The 23922-nt window shown below is 35.5% G+C and overlaps 1 protein-coding gene across 2 annotated transcripts in view; it reads right to left on the bottom strand.

The window, feature by feature from the left end:
• LOC122696503 (UDP-glucuronosyltransferase 2C1-like) overlaps positions 1 to 22283 on the bottom strand; it is a 45030-nt gene extending 22747 nt beyond the window's left edge. The window contains exons 1-3 of one of the 2 annotated variants that reach the window (XM_043906575.1): positions 21518 to 22283; positions 7142 to 7290; positions 5479 to 5610 (exon numbers count right to left, since the gene is read on the bottom strand). In XM_043906575.1, the coding sequence (XP_043762510.1) occupies positions 5479 to 5610; positions 7142 to 7290; positions 21518 to 22238 (1002 nt within the window). In that variant the 5' untranslated portion in view covers positions 22239 to 22283. Of the gene's footprint in view, positions 1 to 5478; positions 5611 to 7141; positions 7291 to 13112; positions 13898 to 21517 lie in introns of those variants that run through there. The other variant, XM_043906576.1, reaches the window with a different exon arrangement.
• Between the last annotated feature and the right edge of the window lie 1639 nt (positions 22284 to 23922).

The raw sequence follows: 23922 nt of genomic DNA, 5'->3' as shown, positions 1-23922 counted from the left end.
CAGGATAAATCACATGTTGGGTCACAAAGCAAATTTTGGTAAATTTAATAAAACTGAAATTGTATCAAACATCTTTTTCTGATCACAACACTATGAGTTTAGAAACCAGGAGAAAAACAGGGCGGAGTGGGGGGACTAAAATAACACAAACATGTGGAGGCTAAACAATGTTACTAAACAACCAGTGGATCACTGAAGAAATAAAATAGGAAATTAAAAAATAAATCTAAAGACAAGTGACAACAAAAATGCAATATCCAAAACATATGGGACACAGCAAAAGCAGTTCTAAGAAGGGAAATTTTTAATAATACAATCTTAAGTAATAAGAAAAAATTAAAATAAATAACCTATCCTTACAGCTGAGGCAGCTAGAGAAAGAATACACAAAGCCAAAGTTAGTAGAATGAAAGAAGTCATAATGATCAAAGCAGTGATAGATGAAATAGAAGCAAAGAAAACAGTTGCAAAGATCAATGAAACTAAAATCTGGTTCTTTGAGAAATAAAGAAAATTAACAAAATTTTAGCCAAATCAATCAAACAACAAAGGGAAAGGGCTCAAATCAATAAAATGAGAAATACAAAAGAAGTTATAATATACAATACAGAAATACAAAGGATCATAAGGGACTACTAGAAGCAACTGTATGCCATTAAAAGACAACCTGGAAGAAATGGACAAATTCTTAGAAAAGTACAGTCTCTCAAAACTGAACTGTGAAGAAACAGAAAATAAAAACAAACCAATCACAAGTACTAAGACTGAAACTGTGATTTAAAATGTTCCAACAAACAAATGACTGGAACCTGATAGCTTTATAGGCAAACTCTGTCAAAATTTAGAGAATTGACACCTATTTTTCTGAAACTCTTCCAAAAAATTGCAGAGGAAGGAACATTCTGAAACTCATTATATGAGATCACCATCACCCTGATACAAAAAAACAGATATCACAAAAAAAGGATATTTCAGGCCAATATCACTGATGAACATAGATGCAAAATTCTTCAACAAAACACTAGCAAACTGAATCTGCCAAGGCATAAAAAGGATCATACACTATAATTAAATGGGATGTATTACAGAGATGCAAGGATTGTCCAATATAGACAAATCAATTCATGTGATACACCACATTGACAGTTGGTAAAGAATCTATCAGTCAGTAAAGAATCTGCCTGCAATGCAGGAGACCCGGGTTCAATTTCTGGATCAGGAAGATCCCTTGGAGAAGGAAATGGCAACCCACTCCAGTATTCTTGCCTGAAGAATCCCACAGACAGAAAAGCCTGGCAAGCTACAGTCCATGAGGTCATGGGAGTCAGACAGGACTTAATGACTAAACCACCACCACCACCACCACATTAACAAACTGAAGAGTAAAACCATATCATCATCTTAACTGATGCAGAAAAATCTTTTGACAAAATTCAACACCCATTTATAATAAAAACTGTAGAATGCGGGGATAGAGAAATGCTACCTCAGCATAATAAAGACCATATTCAACAAACCCAGGTCTTCCCTAATAGCTCAGTTGGCAAAAAATCTACCTGTGATGGGAGGCCCCCAGTTCCGTTCTTGGGTTGGGAAGATCCTCTGAAGGGATAGGCTACCCACTTCAGTGTTCTTGGGCTTCCCTTGTGGCTCAGGTCATAAAGAATCCGCCTGCAATGCAGGAGACCTGGGTTCGAACCCTGGGTTGGGAAGATCCCCTGGAGAAGGGAAAGGCTACCCACTCCAGTGTTCTGGCCTAGAGAATTCCATGAACTATACCCATGGGGTCACAAAGATTCAGACACGACTGAGTGACTTTCACGTTCATGACAAACCCATTGCAAACATTACTCTCAATGACTAAAACTAAAAGCACTTCTTCTAAGACCAGGAACAAGATAAGGATGTTCCCTCTCACTATTTTTATTCAGCATAGTTTTGGAGAGACAGTTTTTGGTTTTTCCAACCCTTCAGTGATGCCACTCTTAAGCATTGTATTTTAATGCAATTGAAAGTTCAATATTTTTATGATGATGCCTTTTAGGTTAAATGTTTAAATGGGTATTACTTTTACAAAGCAATTTTTGAAAATAATTTGGATATAAAAATTGTCATAATTTTTTGAAACTTAAATGCATTGGAAAGGTCTATTTTAACTAAAACTAGGGGAAAATTGTCAGTTACAACCTAGAATGGTATCAATTAAAAAGTATAAAGCTGGAATACTATAAAGTATACTTATAAATTTTTTACTATATTATTAAAGTTTTAACTATTTAAGAATAATTATTGATTAGTGGCCACATATGATAAGCCCATACCAAACATTATTCTCCATGGTGAAAAACTGAAAGCATTCCCCCTAAGATCAGGAACAAAACAAGGGTGCCCACTCTCATCACTATTATTCAACATAGTTTTGGAAGTCCTAGCTACAACAATCAGAGAAGAAGAAGAAGTGAAAGGAATCCAGATTGGAAAAGAAGAAATAAAGCTCTCACTGTTGCAGATGACATGAAAGTATACATAGAAAACCCTAAAGGTACTATCAGAAAATTACTAAAACTAATCAGCAAATTTAGCAAAGTCTCAGGATACAAAATCAATACACAGAAAACACTCACATCCCTAAATACTAGCAATGAAAATCAGAAAAAGAAATTAAGGAATCGATCCCATTCACCATTGCAACAAAAAGAATTAAATATCTAGGAATAGACCTACCTAAGGAGACAAGAGAACTGCACACAGAAAATTATAAGACACTGATGAAAGAAATCAAAGATGATATAAACAGATGGGGAGATAGTCCATACTCCTAGATAGGAAGAGTCAATATTGTGAAAATGACTATACGACCAAATACAATCTACAGATTCAATGCAATCCTTATCAAATTACCAGTGGCATTTTTCACAGAACTAGAACAAAAAAATTCACAATTCATATGGAAACACAAAAGACCCCAAATACCCAAAGCAGTCTTGAGAAAGAAGAATGGAGCTGGAGGAATCAAGCTTCCTGATTTCAGATTATACTACCAAGTTACAGTCATCAAGACAGGATGATACTGGCACAAAAACAGAAATATATACTAATAGAATAAGATAGAAAGCCCAGAAATAAACCCATGCACTTATGGGTACCTTATTTTTGACAAAGGAAGCAAGAATATGCAATGGGGCAAAGGCAGTCTCTTCAATAAGTGTTGCTGGGAAAACTGGACAGCTACAGAGAATGAATTAAGAACAATTCTTAACACCATACACAAAGATAAACTCAAAATTTATTAAATAGTTAAATGTAAGACCAAAAACTATAAGATTCTAAGAAGAAGACACAGGCAGAGCACTCAATGACATAAATCAAAGCAAGATCCTCTATGACCCACCCCCTAGAATAATGGAAATAAAAACAAAAGTAGACAAGTGGGACCTGGTTAAGGACCTGGTTAAAAGCTTTTGCACAGCAGAGTAGCTTTAAACAAGGTGAAAAGACAGCCCTCAGAATGGGAGAAAATTATAGCAAATGATACAACTGACAGAGGATTAATTTCCAAAATATATAAGCAGATCATGCAACTCAATACCAAAAAACAAACAACTCAATGAAAAAGAGGGGGAAAGACCTAAACTGACATTTCTCCAAAGACATATAGATGGCTAACAAACACATGAAAAGATGCTCAACATCACTCATTATTAGAGAAATGCAAATCAAAACTACAATGAGATATCACCTCACATCAGTCATAATGGCCATCATCAAAATGTGTACAAACAATAAATGCTGGAGAGAGTGTGGAGGAAAGGGTAACTTTTTGCACTGTTGGTGGGAATGTAAATTGATAAAGCCACTATGTAAGGCAGTATGGAGATTCTTTTAAAAGCTAGGAATAAAACCACCATATGACCCGGCAATCTCATTCCTAGGCATATACCCTGAGGAAAGCCAAACTGAAAAAGACACATGTATCCAAATATTCATTGCAAAACTATTTACAATAGCTAGAACATGGAAGCAACCTAGATGTTCAATGACAGATGAATGGATAAATAAATTGTGCTACATATACACAATGGAATATTACTCAGTCATAAAAAGGAACTCATTTGAGTCAGATCTAATGAGGTGGATGAAACTAGAGCCTATTATACATGAAGTAAGTCAGAGAGAGAAAGATAAATATCATATACTAATGAATATATGGAATCTAGAAACATGGCATCAGAAAATTTATCTGCAGGGCAGCAATGGAGAAACAGACATAAAGAACAGACTTATGGACATGGGGAGAGGAGACCAGAGGATGAGATATATGGAGACAGTAACATGGAAACTTACATTACAGCATGCAAAATAGATGAAGTGAAGAACTGAAGTGAAAGTTGCTCAGTTGTGTGTGACTCTCTGTGACCCCATGGATATAGTCCATGGAATTCTCTAGGCCAGAATACTAGAGTGGGTGGCCTTTCCCTTCTCCAGGGAATCTTCCCAACCCAGAGATCGTACCCAGGTCTCCTGCATGGCAGGGGGGATTCTTTGTGAGCTGAGCCACAAGAGAAGCCCAAGAATTCTTGAGTGGGTAGCCTATCCCTTTTCCAGAGGATATTCTAGACCTAGGAATCCAACTGGGGTCTCCTGCCTTGCAGGCAGATTCTTTACCAGGTAAGCTATCAGGGAAGGCTGTAAAATCGATAGCCAGTGGGAATTTGCTGTATGTCTTAGTGAACTCAAGCGGGGGCTCTGTATCAACCGGAGAAGTAAGATGGGGAGGGACATGGGAGGGAGGTTCAAGAGGGAAGGAACATATGTATACCTATGGCTGGTTCATGTGGAAGTTTGACAGAACACAGCAAAATTCTGTAAAGCAATTATCCTTCAATTAAAAAATCAATAGATTATTTAAAAAAGAATCATTACTTAGAATTACTATTTAGGATCATTTTTAGAATTCATTTTCTAGGATTATTAGAAGACTCTTTATTTAGGATTATTTTTAGAATCTAACAACAAGGGCTCACAATAAAAAAAAAATTAATCATAAGGAAATATAGTCCCAAGACATTCTGTGAATCAAGCCTATTATTTTCTTTATCTTTTCCTGTATTCTCTGTCATGTTATTTGTAACTTATTTATATGCTTCAGATTTAAAGAAAATATAAGAACAGCAAAAAAAAAATGTTAGATTACATGGATGCGTTAAAACCTATGCACAAAGCTGACTGATCATTTAACAATAGCAAAGGATTAAGTTTTAGCTCGTTATTTAAGGAAAATACTGCAATAGATTTTCCTGTGAATAATGCCAGTTTTAAAGCAAGGTAGCAATCAAATATCCCCTTTTAACATTTATACTTTATCTTTAGAGTTCACTTAAATTGACATTACCAATATCAATTGCCTTTCCTGCATCTTAAAAGTATACTTTTATAGAGGTTTTAAAATAACTGTCCCTGAAAAAAATTTTACCTGACCTTTTGTGGAATCTGGGCAAGGGCTGATGCAATTATATTAGACTTTTCTTCTGAGAGGTTTTTGATCATTGACCCCAGAGTAAACACCACAACTCCATCTTTTCCAGAGCTTTGAACAAACTCTTCGAATTCCTATGAAGAAAACAGCCTTTGTAATATAAAAGCTTATAGTTATAATAGATGTCACACTTTTTCCAATGTGTCTGAATTATTAGGACAATTCTGTATTTTCACATGTTAATGATTTCACTGTATCATAGATGACCTGAAATCATTTGTTATTAGACAAATTAAAATTTCTTTTTACTAAAAGACTCATTTAGTAAAACATATTTCAGGTATGTGTGTGCATGCATGTTTGTGTTTACAAATTATTGACTGCCTGTTATCTTCTGCCACTTGCTGAACTCTTTACATGTATCATTTAGCTTGGGCATATGGTAATTTTATGAGATATGTATACATTTACATATCTCAATAAGGTTAAGTAATTTGTCCAAGCCTACATAGCAGTGGGTGGCAGAGCAAATTTCTACCTTTAAGCTAAATAGTTCTGGTGCTGCACTTTATATTTAGCCTTAGACGCTGATAAGATTATCTTTCATTTTTCTGCTGAATCATGGTCAGCACAGTGACACGATTTTGGTATATTTACTTTTCCCTGTTTTCTAACTTTCGATTTTCTTTTATTTTGGCTATATTTGATTTTTATATAAGCTTCCACAAACACAATCTGGAATGAAGTAGCCAAGTAACTCCTGACCAGACAAGTAATGCAGAAATACCTATAAAACATACTCTGAGGATTATAGGAATATGGTAGAAATATCTAATTTTAAGTTAAAAATAAAAACTGCATATTCAATCATACTGAAATAAAAAGAAATCCTTTCATCCTGTATTTAAATATTAGTAAAACTAAGTTAATTAAATAAGACAAGAAAAACTATGTGAGACGTAAAATGGAAAGCCAGGTAAGAGATTTAGTTTCAGGTATTTCTCACATGGTTATGGAGGCTGGCAAGTTTAATGTGCAGAACAGCCCATTAGGCTGGAGACTCAGAGAAGAGCCACTACTGTAATTCAAGTCTGAAGGCTACCTACTGGCAGAATTCAGTCTTTTGTTGTATTCACATCTTCAACTAATAGGATGAGGCTTATCCACATAATGAAGAGTAATTTGTTTACTCAAGGTTCACATATTCTGAAAATAGCCTCTCAGTAACTTCCAGAAAAATGTTTGACTAAATAGCTGAGTACCTAGCTAGGGAAATTAATACATAAAATTACCCATTATACTATATTTACAGATGATTTGACTTAAAATATAATGTTATCTTTAAGTTTATTTTCAATTATAGCATGGTATTCTTGAGATAATAGAAAATATTTTAGAATTTATATAAAATAGATTTTCATGAATAGTGAATGGACTTTGAACAAGGAAAAAAAAAAATATTGAGAACTACTTCAATCAGATAATAATACATAATCCAAAATAAAGGTATTCACTTTCTGACTGTAGTGTATAGTCTAAGAAAATAATGACCATTAAATTCTATTCTGTATTCTCAGTTTGTAGATCGAATCTTAATAATAATTAACTAGAAATCATTTAAGAGATAAATACCCCTATAGGAAAATAATAAACACGTTTAATTACCTTAGGTAGGGGCTTTGCAGGCTTGCAGTGCAGTCCTCCAACAAATTCAGTATTAGGTAAATAAGGCTGAGGAAATTCAAAATCCCAGTAACTTCGAAACAACCACATGTCAGCTTTCCCCATAATCTCACATAGTGTGGTAGGTTTTCCTGAAAAAAAATGAAGGATAATAGAGGGAAAACAATCTGATATGGTAAATGGGAGATATTTCTCCACCTAATTTTCTATGTAAATTCTTGAAGACCAATACTGAGCCTTTGCAACCCAGCTTATATATCAATTGGCCTTTTACCCTGAAGAGGACACAATAGTCAGAATATGAATAAGAAAACAGATATAAGTATGGAGCAAAACCAAAAGCCTGTTACTTTCTCTCTGTCAATGGAGTCTTCTTGAGCTAAGCCTGAACCCACTCATGTGCTTCTAGTAAGTACAAGAAACTTAGGCAGTGATCCTCAGCCTTCTGTGGTAGAGTCACTCCTTCTGGAATTTCAGTTTATCTCATCCTCATATCCCGAAAAGTCTCTGACTATGTTGAAAATCAATTTGTGTTTTATCCTTCTTTTTTCTACTATTTTCAAGTGTGCTGTCACAACAAATTACATCCTGAATATTTTTAGTACAATTTTTAAAGTGATTGTTTCCTTTGCTATGATAAAGGAAAGTTCTTATTTTACAAGATTCCATCCTCTTTGGTAAAGATACTGCATTGCACAATAATCTGGTGGTGAAATATTTGCTATTTTGACATATTTAGTTAACAAACAGCACAAAAGGGTTCCTTTGAACTGAATTGGAAACCAAGTGAATAGTTACAGAATGAGAACTCAAATTAGTGACCCTGAATTGAATCATCTTCCTTAGTTTCATCTCTGAATTCTATGCATCTACTGCTGCATACCGAACCTTACCCAGAATTTTGGTGTCCTTTTGAAACATGTGCTCTGTGTCACCGATAGGAGGAAACCATAGCTATCTGGTTTCTCACTACATGGTTTTTTGAATATTCTTCTTGATGTTCTAAGTGTGCTAAGGTTTTTATTAGAAAAATATAAGACCTTCCTTGAACTCCTAGGAAGGTCTATCTTCATAAGAGATCAAGGCAAATCTCAGTAAATGAGGGACTTGACTTTGGTGATTACAATATCGTTTCATACTCAACACATATCTTTATGAAAATGTGTGCACACTTTAGGTTGCTTGTTTTTTTAATTTTCTCTAACTTTTGAGTTAAAATACATTAAAATGAATTGTTAACTGGCATATTTCTGTCTGGTAGAAAATATCATTTCCCAAATTATGATTTTATTGCCCTATAGGATTTTTTTGGACCATTTTTGTGTCTAACCTAGTGCTCTTATCCTAAAATTCCTTTATCCCCCAAGAGGTTTATAAATAGTTTCTCAATTTTTTGAAATGAATGCTATCTTTCTGGTTTATTCATCAATTATTTGAACATATCTATGACATGTTTAAATAAAAAGTTTTATAAGTTATGAGCTATACTTTTAAAATTTGTAAAGTATACTTGGAATACATTGTATATTGATGATTTTAAATTCTGAGTAGCCAAATTGCATCTATATCTTGTAGCATTTTAACATATATAAGTAAAAGAAATGCATTTCTTCTATTTACCAAGTATTTAATTCTTCTTCTCAGATTATTGATATATTCCACCAAAGAATATTTTAAGTTGCTAAGAACTATGGAAGAATTAGGGATAGAGTAATACTCTAACACTAGAAAAGATTTTCCTAAACTGAGTGTCAGTCTGCTGGGACCAGAAGTAAACCAGCTCAATCCAGTTGTAGATCAATCAAGGATTAAACCATGACTCAGAAAATGTCACCTTGATGAGATTTTAAATTATCCTTCTCAGTATTGCCTCTTGTAGCTTGAACTCTGAACATGAATGTGTGATGGTTTCTGCCCATATTTTATAGGGCCAAGTCTACAGATATAAGCACCTGTTTCTGTCACAAAATGCCCAGAGGTTTCAGTATAACATGTCAACACTGATTAGGTCATATGCTTTTTTGAACATATTACATATTGCCAAGTGGCATAGTTCACTGGAAGCAGTCATGTTGCTTCAGAGTTGTTGAATAATTTCCCAGAAGAAATATTGAATAGATACCCAAAAAAGGAAAAAGGAAGTGGCTATATAAAATAAGAGATCACAACTACAATTTTTTTTAAGTTGTGGGGAATAAACACAACTTTTAGTAATGATAGGATATTAGAGATACATCTGTTAAAATTAGTAACAAGGAAAATAATTAAAAAAAAATTCATATGAAAATGAAAAAGTTCCAAATAGACAAATCAATCCTGAGAAAGAAAAACAAAGCTGGAGGCATCACACAATCTGATTTTAAAGAATATTATAAAGCTATAGTAATCAAAATGATACAGCTAAAAGGAGTCACTTAGTCCACTGGAGCAGAAGTAAAAGTCCCAAAATAAGTTCATGCATACATATTCAACTAATATTTCACAAGGGAGCCAAAAATATTCGATGAAAGAAGATAGTCTTTTAAATAATTCTTGCTGAAAAAATGGATATTCACATACAAAGGAGAAAAGCTAGACCCTGATCTTACTCCACTACAAAATTATATTAAAATGGATTAAAGACTTAAATATAAGACCTAAAACCATAAAATTCCTCAAGGAAAATAAATGGGAAATAGTTCTTGACACTCATCATGGCAGTGAATTTAAAATGTAACACCTAAACTATAAGTAACAAAATTAAATGAAAAATTAAAGATGAAAAGTGGAACTGCTTCCAATTAGAAAGTTCTGCACACTGCACAGAAAAAGAAATGATCAACAAAATAAGAAGGCAGCCAATGAAAATAGAGAAAATATTTGCAAACCATATGCCTGTGTAGGTGTTACCACCTAAAATATAGAAGGAACTCACACAATTTAATAGCACAAAATCAAATAATTAAATTTTTAAAAGTTAGCTGAGGAACTGGATAAACATTTATTGGAAGAAAATATTCAGATAGTCAACAAGAATCTGAAATGGTGCTCAACATTACTAGTGACCAAGAAAATTCAAAGCAAAACTACAAGGAATTAACATCTCATACCTTTATGATGGCTATCATCAAAATGATAAGAGACAATGCTGGTGAGGAGGTAGTGAAGAGAGACGAATTTACACTATTAGTGCAAATGTAAATTGGTATAGCCAATAAGGAAAATGTTATGGAGGTTCCTTAAAATTTAAAAACAAATTGATTTTATTTGATTTTACCATATGATCCAGAAATTCCACTTACGGGTAGGAAAATAGAAAAAAAAAAACCAAAACAGATCATTGCACTCTTAAGCTCATTGCTGCACTATTTACAATAGCTAAAATTATGGAAACAATCTAAGTGTTTATAAATACATGAATGGATAAAGAAAATATTGTTACAGATAGAGTGGAATATTATTAAATCACGAGAAACAAGGAAAACTTGCCACTTGCCTCAACATGGATGGACCTTGAGGATATCATGTTAAGTGAAGTAAGACAGGGAAATATATCACTTATATGTGGAATCTAAAAGAAAACAAAACTAAAACTAAAACAAACTATAGACATTGAGAAAATTGGTGGTTGCCAGATACTAGGGTTGTAGCATGGTCACAACAGGTAGTGGTCAAATGGTACAAAGTTCCAGTTCTAAAGTAAGTAATCTAGAGGTGTAATTTACAGCATGGAGACTATAGTTACTAATACTGTATTGTGCTAAGAAAGTAGATCTTATGAGTTCTCAGATAAAAACCCATTTGTAACTATGTGTACTGATGGATATTATCTAGAGTTATTGTAATTATTTCACAATACATAGAAATATCTTATCATTATGTTGTCTATATGTGATGAAACAAAATTATTTTAAGGCAGAGCAAGAAAAATTTTGTATAAAAATTTCTCTGCCACTTGAGTCAGTGTCCAACACCCCTCGTTTTAGCATGCAATGTGCTTCTGCATTTGTATTAATAGATCCCCATAGAAGACACAGGAAAGTTTACTCTACAAAAAAGCAATTTCCTCCAGGCCCCAGCAAGGTAATGACTTAGGAGGTGACATTCCTTTGTTAATCCCTTAAGGGGTCACAATGACCCACTACTCACTTTTTAGGCCAACATAAACTGGCAATATATTGCTTGAATGGATGACTCTTTCATGTATTTTTTCTTTTCCTCAAAAACTTATATAACACTGCTTTGACTTCTAATGTGCAGAACATTCCTCAGGTCTTCCTGACACTTTCTCCAGGGTTACAACTTTCAGACTGGCTCAAGTAAAATTTTCCATTTCTTTCTTAAGTTGATTCTTGATTAATTTTTTGTACCAACTGAAACTAATACAGTGTTCAATTCAGTTAAGTTCATTCACTCAGTCGTGTCTGACTCTTTGCGATCCCATGAACTGCAGCATGCCAGGCCTCCCTGTCCATCACCAACTCCCGGAGTTTACCCAAACTCATGTCCATTGAGTCGGTGATGCCATCTAACCATCTCACCCTTTGTCGTCCCTTCTCCTCCTGCCCTCAATCTTTCCCAACACCAGGGTCTTTTCAAATGAGTCAGCTCTTCCCATCAGGTGGCCAAAATATTGGAGTTTCAGCTTCAATATCAGTCCTTCCAATGAACACCCAGGACTGATTTCCTGTAGGATGGACTGGTTGGATCTCCTTGCAGGCCAAGGGACTCTCAAGAGTCTTCTACAATACCACAGTTCAAAAGCATCAATTCTTCTGCACTCAGCTTTCTCTATAGTCCAACTCTCACATCCATACATGACTACTGGAAAAACCATAGCCTCGACTAGATGGACCTTTGTTGGCAAAATAATGTCTCTGCTTTCTAATATGCTGTCTAAGTTGGTCATAACTTTCCTTCCAAGGAGTAAGCATCTTTTAATTTCATGGCTGCAATCACCATCTGCAGTGATCTTGGAGCCCCCCAAAATAAAGTCAGCCACTGTTTCCACTGTTTCCCCATCTATTTGCCGTGAAGTGATGGGACTGGATGCCATGATCTTAGTTTTCTGAATGTTACATGTTAGTAATACCTTAAAAAAATCTAACTAAATAATGTAAAAATGATACTGCTTCCTCAAAGGTAATTTACATCTTATGCAAAATTTATTTAACATAATCATATAATCACATAAAAAATAATAAAAAATAAATTATTCAAAAGGAATGAAAGAAGGGGTGAATGGACTTTCATGAGTTCTTCCATGAAAGTTTCTTCAGTTACTGAAAGCTGGAGAATCTCCACGTTATTGGGAACATTGGTATGATCAAATCAGAGTAGAGAAAAACTTTGAGCTCAGGGTTAAAAGTCACTAGTTCACCTCTAATGCAATTTCAAATAGAACAACAGAAGCAAAACACTGAGGTGATTTACAAAACCTGGAAACATGGTCCTTTAGGGAAAAAAAAAAAATATATATATATATATATATATATATATTTACACTTTAGAAGACAAGAGCAGATGGAACCAAACCACATTATTTATTTTCTAGTTTCATGCTCAATGCATTACAAACCTGGCCACCAATTAACCATTCCTTCACAGGATATAAATATAAAACCTTAGGAAAAGCAAGTTAATCAGAAAGAAAACAGACTGCGAAAAGACAGAAGCAAAACTCAGAGAAGTAGTCCAGGTTTATGGAAATTAAGCACACTGTCAGATTTGGGGAAACCCAGGTTCAATCTCTGGGCTGGGAAGATCCCCTGGAGGTGGGAATGTTATCAGTATTCAATCATATAACACAAAACCAAAAAAAGAGTGCTTTTATTTCTTAAATTCAAAACAGTGTAACCACAGGTGCTTGGATCTTCTTCACCTAAAATACGTTTTGTAAGTTTTCATACAGTCAGATAAATACTTACATTTTTATAGGCTATAAGAATACTTATTATATACACATTTCTCTTACCTAAAATTTTGCTGTAATATTCATCCCATTCTGGAAATACATAATATGTATATATCATGTCACTCACTGTATACAGTAACCAGTTCTCCAGCCTCTGTATAAAAGTCATGTTGTCTGTCAGTCTTGATGTGACACCAGGAACGTATGAAGAAGGCATAGGAAGCCCAGCACACAGTCTTTCAATGACATTCCCATAGAAAAATCGAAAAGTGTATATAAATGGAATATTCAGAAGTTCAGCGACCAGTTCCCCACAAAAACTTAAAGGATCGGCAATACAGACATCGAACTTGGCTGCCTGTAGCCTGCTGAGTAATTCCTTGTTAGTGACAGCACTGTCACACACTCTTTTGATAGTTAATAAAAATTTTCTGCTAATGTTTGCCAGTTTTATTTGCATTTCCCACCATGAGAGTTTTGACAGTTCAAACGTAGCTTCATAGAGAAGGGTATTGAGCTCTTCCATGAATGTTTCTTTAGTTATTGAAAGCTGGAGGATCTCCACATTATAGGGAAACTTAGTATGATCAATCAGAAGATTTTGTGAAGGTACCAGGACAGTTATCTCATGCCCACGAAGGTGAAGTTCTTCTAGAATCACTTTTAAATTAATCCAGTGACTAAAATCCACAGGCCATACAAGAACTTTGCCCGTCCTTCCAGAGTCAAGGAGACATAGATACAGCATGAAAAGCATGCAGAAGCCTTTCATAGTCTTCATGGTTAACTCCTGCTTGAATTAAATCTGGACTTAAACCGAATGCATGAAACACAATCCGAAGATCTCTCTTTAACAATCCCAATCAATTTATAGTAGGTTGGGCTGAACTTTGAAGTGTGTACTTTGTATTATGGGTTAAAATGAAAAGCAACTGCTTTGATGGAAAAAAAAAAAAAAAACTCAATACACTGAGTTAAGAGATATATGCTCAGGTTTAAACAGAAATCCATAATGATTTCTAAGTAAAGCTAGAAAATCCAGCATTATGTGATTGCATATTCTGTTAATGCTAAAGTTTTTGAATTTTTTGTTTGTTTGTTTTATTTGAATGCTCATTTGAACAGGAAGATCTCTGTAGTGTTTCTTTAACTGATAACTCTTCTAGATATTGTAGGTTTGGAAGAGATCAATACTTAATGCCAGAAATATGCATACTTTAAGAGATGTTAAGGCAGAGAGATTTATTTTTATTTTTAATTTTATATTGGGTTATATTTGATTAGTAATGTGTTAGTGTCACACATATACACACATGTATATATATATATATATATATGTTTTATTCTTTTTAAACTTCTTTTCACATTTACATTGCTACAGAATATTGAGCAGAATTTCCTGTGCCATATAGTAAGTTCTTGTTAGTTCATCTATTTTAAATATAATGGCCTATATCTGCTAATCCCAACTCCCAATTTATTGCTCACCCTACCTGGCCTCTTTTCTAACCATAAGTTTGTTTTATGCTGTGTTAGTCTGTTTTTGTTTTGTAAATAAGTTCATTTGTATCATTTTTTTTAGATTGCATATGTAAGCAAAGTGATAGTTGTCTTTCTCTGTATTCCTTATTCACTTAATATGATAATCTCCAGGTTTATCTGTGCTGCTGCAATATTTTGGAGATTAATCCTTCATCAGTTTCTTCATTTGCAAATATTTCCTCCCACTCTGAGGGTTGCCTTCCCATTTTGCTTATGTTCTGCTTTGCTGTGCAACAGCTTTTGAGTTTAATTTGATCCCATTTGTTAGATTTGTTTTCATTTCCATTACTCTAAGAAATAGATCAGAAAAAGGTATCATTGCAATTTATTCAGAGAATGTTTTGGTGTTCCATCTTACATTGGTCTTCAATCCATGTTAAGTTAATTTTTTTGTATGATGTCAAATAATGTTCTTCTTTCATTCCTTTACATGTATTTATCCTGTTTTCCCAGTGCCACTTATTGAATAGCCAGTCTGTTCTCCATTGTAGTTTTGTTCCTTTGTCATAGATTAATTAGCAATAGGTCTGTTAGTTTATTTCTGGACTTTCTATCCTGTTTCATTGATCTATGTCTCAGTACCATAATGTCTTGATTCTGTAGCTTTGTAGTAAAGCCTGAAGTCAGGGAGTCATCTTATTCCTCCACCTCTGTTTTTCTTTTTCAAAATTGCTTTGACCATTCAGGGACTTTTCTGTATGCACAATTTTTTTTTTAAATTGTTCTAGCTTATGAAAAATATGCTTGCTAGGTTGGAAGGGATTGCATTGACTCCGTAGACTGCCTTGAGTACTATAGTAATTTTGATAATATTGATTCTTCCAATTCTTTCCATCTGATTGTGTCATCTTTGATTTATTTCATCAGTGTCTTATCCTGTTCAGAGCACAAGTCTTTTGCTTCCTTGGTAGGATTATTCCTAGATATTTTATTCTTTTTGATGAAATGGTAATGGGATTTTTTTCTTTGATTTCTTTCTGATCATTCATTGCTGGTGTATAGAAATGCAGCAAATTTCTATGAGTTAATTCTGTATCTTGTTAATTTAACAAATTCATTCCTAAGATCTAGTAGCTTTGCATAACATCTTTAAGATTTTCTATATATAGTATCATATTTTCCATAAACAGTGATAGTTTTATTTCTTTTCCAAAATTTTTATTGGTGTATAGTTGTTTTATATTATTGTGTTAGTTTCTGTTGTACAGTAAAATGAATCAGCTATATGCATATATATTACTCTCCTTCTTGGACATCTTTGTGAACTCCCATCCTACCATCTAAGTCACTGCAGACCACCAAACTGACCTCCCTACACTATACAACAGGTTCCCACTATTTATCTGTTTTACACATGCTAGGGTATATAAGTCAAACCTAATCTCCCAATTCATCCCCCCTCCCAAGTTCACATGTCTATTCTCTATGTCTGCATCTCCACCCCTGGCCTGCAAATAGATTAATCTGTACCTTTTTTTTTTTAAATTCCACATGTATGTATTAATATATGATATTTATTTTTTCTCTGTATTACTTCACTCTGAGACATACTCCAGGTCAATTCACCTTTCTACAAATTATCCAGTTACACTTCTTTTTGTGGTTGAGTAATATTCCATTGTATATATGTACCATACCTTCTTTATCCATTCATCTGTTGATGGGCATTTAAGTTGCTTCTATGCTCTGGCTATTGTATTAATAAATAGTGCTGCAATGACATTTGAGGTGCATATATCTTTTTCACATATGGTTTTCTTAGAGTATATCCTGATCTTATAGTAGTTCTATTTTTAGTATTTTAAGGAACATGTATATTGCTCTCCATAGTCTCCGTATCAATTTACATTCCAATCAACAGGGCAAGTGGGCTCCCTTTTCTTTATTCTCTCTCTAGCATTTATTTCTTGTAGATTTTTTGATGATAGCCATTCTGAATGGTGTGAGGTGATGCTGTTTTTCATTTGAGCTGTCAAGTCTGACTCCTTGCAACCCCATGAACTGCAGCATACCAGGTCTCATGTCCTTCCCTATGTCCTAGACTTTGCTAAAACACATGTCCACTGGGTCACTAATTCCAATCAGCCATCTCATGCTCTGTCACCTCCTACTTCTCCTGACCTCAATCTTTTCCAAAGAGTAAACTCTTTACATCAAGTGGCCAAAGTATTGGAGTTGCAGCTTCAGCATTAATCATTCCAATGAATACTCAGGGTTGATTTCCTTTAGGATTGACTGATTTGATCTCCTTGCAGTCTAAGGGACTCTCAAGATGTTTCTCCAACACCACAGTTCAAAAGCATCAATTCTTCCATGACCAGCCTTCTTTATGGTCCAACTGTTGCATCACTATAAAACTACTGGTCAAACCACAGCTTTGACTATATGGACCTTTGTTGCCTAAGTAATGTCTCTGCTTTTTAATATGCTGTCTAGGCTTTTCTTCCAAAGTGTAAGGGTCTTTTAATTTCATGGCTGCAGTCATTATCTGCAGTGATTTTGGAGCCGAAGAAAATAAAGTCTCTCACTGTCTCCACTGTTTCCCATTTTTTCCCATGAAGTGATGGGACTGGATGCCATGATTTTCACTTTTTGAATGTTGTGTTAAACCAATTTTTCACTCTCCTTTTTCACCTTCATCAAGTCGCTCTGGTGTTCTTCTTCACTTTCTGCCATAAGGGTGGTGTCATTTGCATATCTGAGGTTATTGGTAGTTCTCTTGGCAATCTAGATTCCAGCTTGTGCTTCATCCATCCTGGCATTTTTCATGATGTACTCTGCATATAATTTAAATAAGCAGGGAGAGGATATACAGCCTTGATGAACTCCTTTCCCTATTTGGAACCAGCCTGTTGTTCCATTTCCAGTTCTTATTGTTTCTTCTGACCTCCATACAAGCTTTGCAGGAGTCAGGTAAGGTGATCCGGTATTCCCATCTCTTGAAGAATTTTTCCATTATTTTGTAATACACACAGTCAAGTTTTTGACATTTCAATAAAGCAGTACTTGAAGTTTTTCTGGAGCTCTCAATTTTTCTATGATCCAGCAGATGTTGGCAATTTGATCTCTGGTTCCTTGGCCTTTTCTAAATCCAGCTTGAATATCCACAGTGTTGCAGCCTGGCTTTGAGAATATTCAGCATTACTTTGCTAGCATGTGAGATGAGTACAATTTTCCTTAGTTTGAGCATTCTTTGGCATTGCCTTTCTTTGGAAAGGAATGAAAACAGATCTTTTTGAGTCCTGTTGCCAATGCTGATTTTTCCAAATTTGCTGGCATATTGAGTGCAGCACTTTCACAGCATCATCTTTTAGGACTTGAAATAGCTCAGCTGGAATGTCCTCAACCCCACTAGCTTTGTTCACAGTGATGCTTCCTAAGGCCCGCTTAACTTCAGACTCCAGGATGTCTGGCTCTATGTGAGTGATCACACCATCGTGGTTATCTGGGTCGTGAGGATCTTTTTTATACAGTTCTTCTGTGTATTCTTGCCACCACTTCTTAATATCTCCTGCTTCTGTTAGGTCCATACCGTTTCTGTCCTTTATTGTGCCCATCTTTGCATGAAATATTCCCTTGGTATCTCTAATTTTCTTGAAGAGATCTCTAGTGTTTCCCATTGTATTGTCTTTCTCTGTTTCTTTGCACTGATCGCTTAGGAAGGTTTTCTTATCTCTCCTTGCTATTCTTTGGAACTCTGCATCCAGATGGATATGTCTTTCCTTACTCCTTTCCCTTTAGCTTCTCGTCTTTTATCAGCTAATTGTCACGACTCCTCAGACATTTTGTCTTTGCATTTCTTTTTCTTGGAGGTAGTCTTGATCACTGCCTCCTGTACAATGTCATGAACCTCCATCCTTAGTTTCAGGCACTCTGTCTATCAAATCTCATTCCTTAAATCTATTTGTAATTTCTACTGTATAATCACACTGGATTTAATTTAGGTCATACCTGAATGGTCCAGTGGTTTTTCCCTACTTTCTTCAGCTAAAGTCTGAAGTGGGTATTAAGGAGTTCATGATCTGAGCCAGAATCAGCTGACAGTCTTGTTTTTGCTGACTGTATAGTTCTTCTCCATCTTTGACTCCAAGGAATATAATCAATCTGATTTTGGTGTTGAGCATCTGGTGATGTCCATGTCTAGAGTCTTCTCTTGTGCTGCTGAAGAGGGTGTTTGTTAATGACCATTGCCTTCTTGTGACAAAGTTCTGTTAGCCTTTGCCCCACTTCGTTGTGTACTCCACGGCCAATTTGCCTGTGACTCCAGCTGTCTCTTGACTTCCCGCTTTTGCCTTCCAGTCCCCTATGATGAAAAGGACGTCAACAAACAAGATGGCAAATAAAATTCATATGCTCATCTTCTCCTGTGTGAACTCCAAAGTTGCAACTAGCTGCTGTACAACCATGGACAGAATGTTGGATCCCACCAAAAGAAAAAAAAAAAAAAAAAAAGATATCCCAATTTCAAGGGCAAAGGAGAAGTCCCAATAAGATGGTAACTTTGGAGGCCAGTGGGAGACCCAGCCAGACTTGCCTTTGAGTGTCTAGGAGTTTCTGGTGGAGGTATGGGTTGAAAGTTTGGCCTCAGGCCAAACAACAGAGAAGGAATCCAGCCCCTCCCATCAGCAGAAAGTTGGATTAAAGATTCATGGAGCTTGGCCCTGCCCATTAGAACAAAACCCAGTTTCCCCCACAGACAGTCTCTCCCATCAAGAAACTTCCATAAGCCCCTTATCCTTTTCATCAGAGGGCAGACAGAATGAAAACCACAATGAAAAACACAGAAGACTAACCGAACTGATCACATGGACCACAGCCTTGTCTAACTCAATGAAACTGTGAGCCATGCCATGTAGAGCTGCCCAGGATGAATGGGTCACAGCAGAAAGTTCTGACAAAACCTGGTACACTGGAGAAGAGAATGGAAAATCACTTCAGTATTCTTGCCTTGAGAACCCCACAAACAGTAAAAAAAGGTGAAAAGATATGACACTGAAAGACGAACTCCCTAGGTCAGCAAATGCCCAATATGCTACTGGAGAAGAGTGGAGAAATAACTCCAGACACAATGAAGAGATAGAGCAAAAGCAAAAATAATGTCCAGGTTTAGATGTAGCTGGTGACGGAAGTAAAGGCCGATGCTGTAAGAGGAATATTGCATAGGAACCTGGAATGTTTGGCCCACAAATCAACATCAATTGAAAGTGATCAAAAAGGAGATAGCAAGAGTGAACATAGACATTTTAGGAAACAGTGAACTAAAATGAACTGGAATGGGTGAATTTAATTCAGATGACCGTTGTATCTACTACCATGGGCAAGAATCACTTAGAAGAAATGGGAGTGTCCCTCATAGTCAAGAAAAGAGTCTGAAATGCAGTACTTGGGTCCAATTTCAGAAATAACAGAAGTAGAAATTAAGAGTTTTCAAATAAATACCATGTGTGTTTATGTGTAGCAATGGATATTATCTAGAGTTATTTGGTGATTATTTCACAATGGGTGCAAATATCTAATCATTTTGTTGTATACCTGTGTTGAAACGAAATTATTTCAAGTCTGGGCAAGCAAAATATTGCATAAAAATTTCTCTACCAGTTGAGCCACTGCCCGGCACTCCCTGTTTCGGTGTGCAATGTGTTTCTGCATTATACATTAACTAGATCCCCTCAGAAGACACAGGGACCTTTACTCTACAAAAAAGTAATTTCCTCCTGACACCAGCAAGGTAACCCATTATAAGCTAACATTCTTTCCTTAATCTTTTAAGGGGTCACAATGACCCACTACTCACTGTTTATGACTACATAAACTGGCAATATAATGTTCTGATGCATTACACTTTCATGTATAACCTGTTCCCTCAAAAACCTATATGACACTTCTTTAATTTTTAATGGGGAGTGAATCCCTCAGAGCTTCCTGACAGATTTTCTACAGGGTTATAATCCTCAGATTGGCTCAAATTAAATCCTCCATACTTTTCTGGGTTGACTATTGACTAATTTTTTGTCACCATCTGAAACTAATATAATGCTGCATATTGGTAATATCATAAAAAATCTAATTAAATAATACATGAAAGGTACTGCTTTCTCAAAGGTAATTTGCCTTTTAAGCAAAATTTCCTTACCATAATCACATAAACATAATAAAAATAAATTATTCAAAAGCAAAATAGAAGGGTAAATGAGCTTGCTAAAACAGAGAAAAAATTTGTGCTCAGGATCAAAAGTCACTAGTTGACTTCTAATGACCTCTAATCTTAAATAAAACAACAAGAACAAAACACTGAAGTGAGTTAAAAATCTAGAAACATGGTCCTATAGGAAAAAAGTATTCTTTTGTTTTTACACTTTTGAAGACAAGACCAAATGAAACCAAGCTACATTACTTATTTGTTCTAGTTTCGTGCTCATCACATTGCAAACCTGGTCATCTATTAACCATTCCTTCATAGAACACAGATATAAAGCCTTTGGAAGAGCAGGTTAATCAGAAAGAAATCAGGCTGTGAAAAAGGAGAAGCAAGAGCACAGAGAAGTAGTCCAAGGTTACGGAATTTAAGCACACTGTCAGATTTGGGTTTTCCAGACACTCCAAAACCTTAAGCTTAAATATAGAGAATATTCCTTCTTGGACATATACCAGGGTTCCCCTGGTGGCTCAGATGGTAAAGAATCACCCTGCAATGGAGGAGACCCGGGTTTGATCTCTGGGTTGGGAAGATCAATTAGAAGAGGGAATGTTATGATTCAATCATATAACACAAAACCAAAAAAAAAAAAAAGAGTGTTATTAATTTTTATATTCAAAACAATGTGGTCACCCTAAAATACCATTGGTAAGTTTTCATAAGTCAGACAAATGTTTACATTATTTATAGAATATAAGAGTAGTTATTATATACATGTTATTCTTACCTAAAACCTTGCTGTAGTATTCATCCCATTCTGGAAATACATAATATGTATATATCATGTCATTCACTGTATATAGTAACCAGTTCTCCAGCCTCTGTACAAAAGTCATGTTGTCTGTCAGTCTTGATGTGACACCAGGAACGTATGAAGAAGGCATAGGAAGCCCAGCACACAGTCTTTCAATGACATTCCCATAGAAAAATCGAAAAGTGTATATAAATGGAATATTCAGGAGTTCAGCGACCAGTTCCCCACAAAAACTTAAAGGATCGGCAATACAGACATCGAACTTGGCTGCCTGTAGCCTGCTGAGTAACTCCTTGTTAGTGACAGCACTTTCACACGCTCTTTTGTTTATTAATAAAAATTGTCTGACTAAGTTTGCCAGCTTTATTTGCCTTTCCCACCATGAGAGTTTTGACACTTCAAAAATTTCTTCATAGAGCACGGTATTGAGCTCTTCCATGAAAGTTTCTTCAGTTATTGAAAGCTGGAGGATCTCCACATTATAGGGAATTTTGGTATGATCAATCAGAAGATTTTGTGAAGGTACCAGGACAGTTATCTCATGCCCACGAAGGTGAAGTTCTTCTAGAATCACTTTTAAATTAATCCAGTGACTAAAATCCACAGGCCATACAAGAACTTTGCCCGTCCTTCCAAAGTCAAGGAGACATAGATGCAGCATGAAAAGCATGCAGAAGTCTTTCACGGTCTTCATGGTTAGTTCCTGCTTGAATTAAATCTTAAACCGAATGCATGAAACTCACAATCCAAAGATCTCTCCTTAACTTTCGCAATCAGTTCATAGTAGGTTGGGCTGAACTTTGACTTGTGTATTTTGTATTATGGATTAAAATGAAAAGCAACTCCTTTGATGGGGGAAAAAAAAACACCTTGACATAACACAATACACTGAGTTAGGAAATGTATATTCAGGCTTAAACACAAATCCATAATAATTTCTAAATAATATTTGAAAATCTGACATTATGTGATTGCATATTCTATTAGGGCTAGATTTTTTGGAATTTTTTTTCTGACTTTATTTTTATGATCATTTGAACAGGAAGATCTCTGTAGTGTTTCTTTTACTGATAACTCTTCTAGATATCTTAGGTACAGAAGAGCTCATCTTAATGCCAGAAATACACACACTTTAAGAGATGTTAAGGCAAGGAGATTTATATTATTTTTAATTTTAATTTTATATTGGATTATAGTTGATTAATAATGTGTTAGTTTCAGGTGAACAGCAAAGTGATTCAGTTATACATATACATACATCTTCTCTTTTTAAAATTCTTTTCATATTTACATTGCTACAGAATATTGAGCAGAGTTTCATGGGTTGTATAAATAGTAAGTTCTCGTTGGTTCAACAGCTTGAAATATACTTCACGTTCAAGGTCAGGAGGGGTGGCCGTGAGGAGATATCCCTCGTCCAAGGTCAGGAGTAGTATCTGCACTTTGCTGGAGCAACCATAAAGAGATACCCCTCGTCAAAGGTAAGAGAAACCCAAGTAAGATGGTAGGTATTGCGAGAGGGCATCAGAGGACAGACACACTAAAACCATAATCACAGAAAACTACCCAATCTGATCACAAGGACCACAGTCTTGTCTAACTCAATGAAACGAAGCCATGCCGTATGGGGCCACCCAAGATGGACGGGTCACAGTGGAGAGGTCTGACAGAATGTGGTCCACTGGAGAAGGGAATGGCAAACCACTTCAGTATTCTTGCCTTGAGAGCCCCATGAACAGTATAAAAAGGCAAAATTATAGGATACTGAAAGAGGAACTCCCCAGGTCGGTAGGTGCCCAATATGCTACTGGAGATCAGCAGAGAAATAACTACAGAAAGAATGAAGGGGTGACGCCAAAGCAAAAACAATACCCGTTGTGGATGTGACTGGTGATAGAAGCAAGGTCTGATGCTGTAAAGAGCAATATTGCATAGGAACCTGGAATGTTAGGTCCATGAATCAAGGCAAATTGGAAGTGATCAAACAGGAGATGGCAAGAGTGAATGTTGACATTCTAGGACTCAGCAAACTAAAATGGACTGGAATGGGTGAATTTAACTCAGATGACCATTTTATCTACTACTGTGGGCAGGAATCCCTTAAAAGAAATGGAGCAGCCATCATGGTCAACAAAAGAGTCTGAAATTCAGTACTTGGATGCAATCTCAAAAATGACAGAATGATCTCTGTTCATTTCCAAGGCAAACCATTCAATATCATGGTAATCCAAGCCTATGCCCCAACCAGTTAATGCTGAAAAGCTGAATTTGAACGGTTCTATGAAGACCTACAAGACCATTTAGAACTAACACCCAAAAAAGATGTCCTTTTCATTATAGGGGACTGGAATTCAAAAGTAGGATGTTAAGAAACATCT

This window comes from Cervus elaphus, chromosome 6, assembly GCF_910594005.1.
Source record: "Cervus elaphus chromosome 6, mCerEla1.1, whole genome shotgun sequence".
In the NCBI taxonomy this organism is placed as follows: domain Eukaryota; kingdom Metazoa; phylum Chordata; class Mammalia; order Artiodactyla; family Cervidae; genus Cervus; species Cervus elaphus.
Note: the sequence above shows the minus strand (reverse complement) of the source record. Positions and strands in the feature narration are given on the sequence as shown.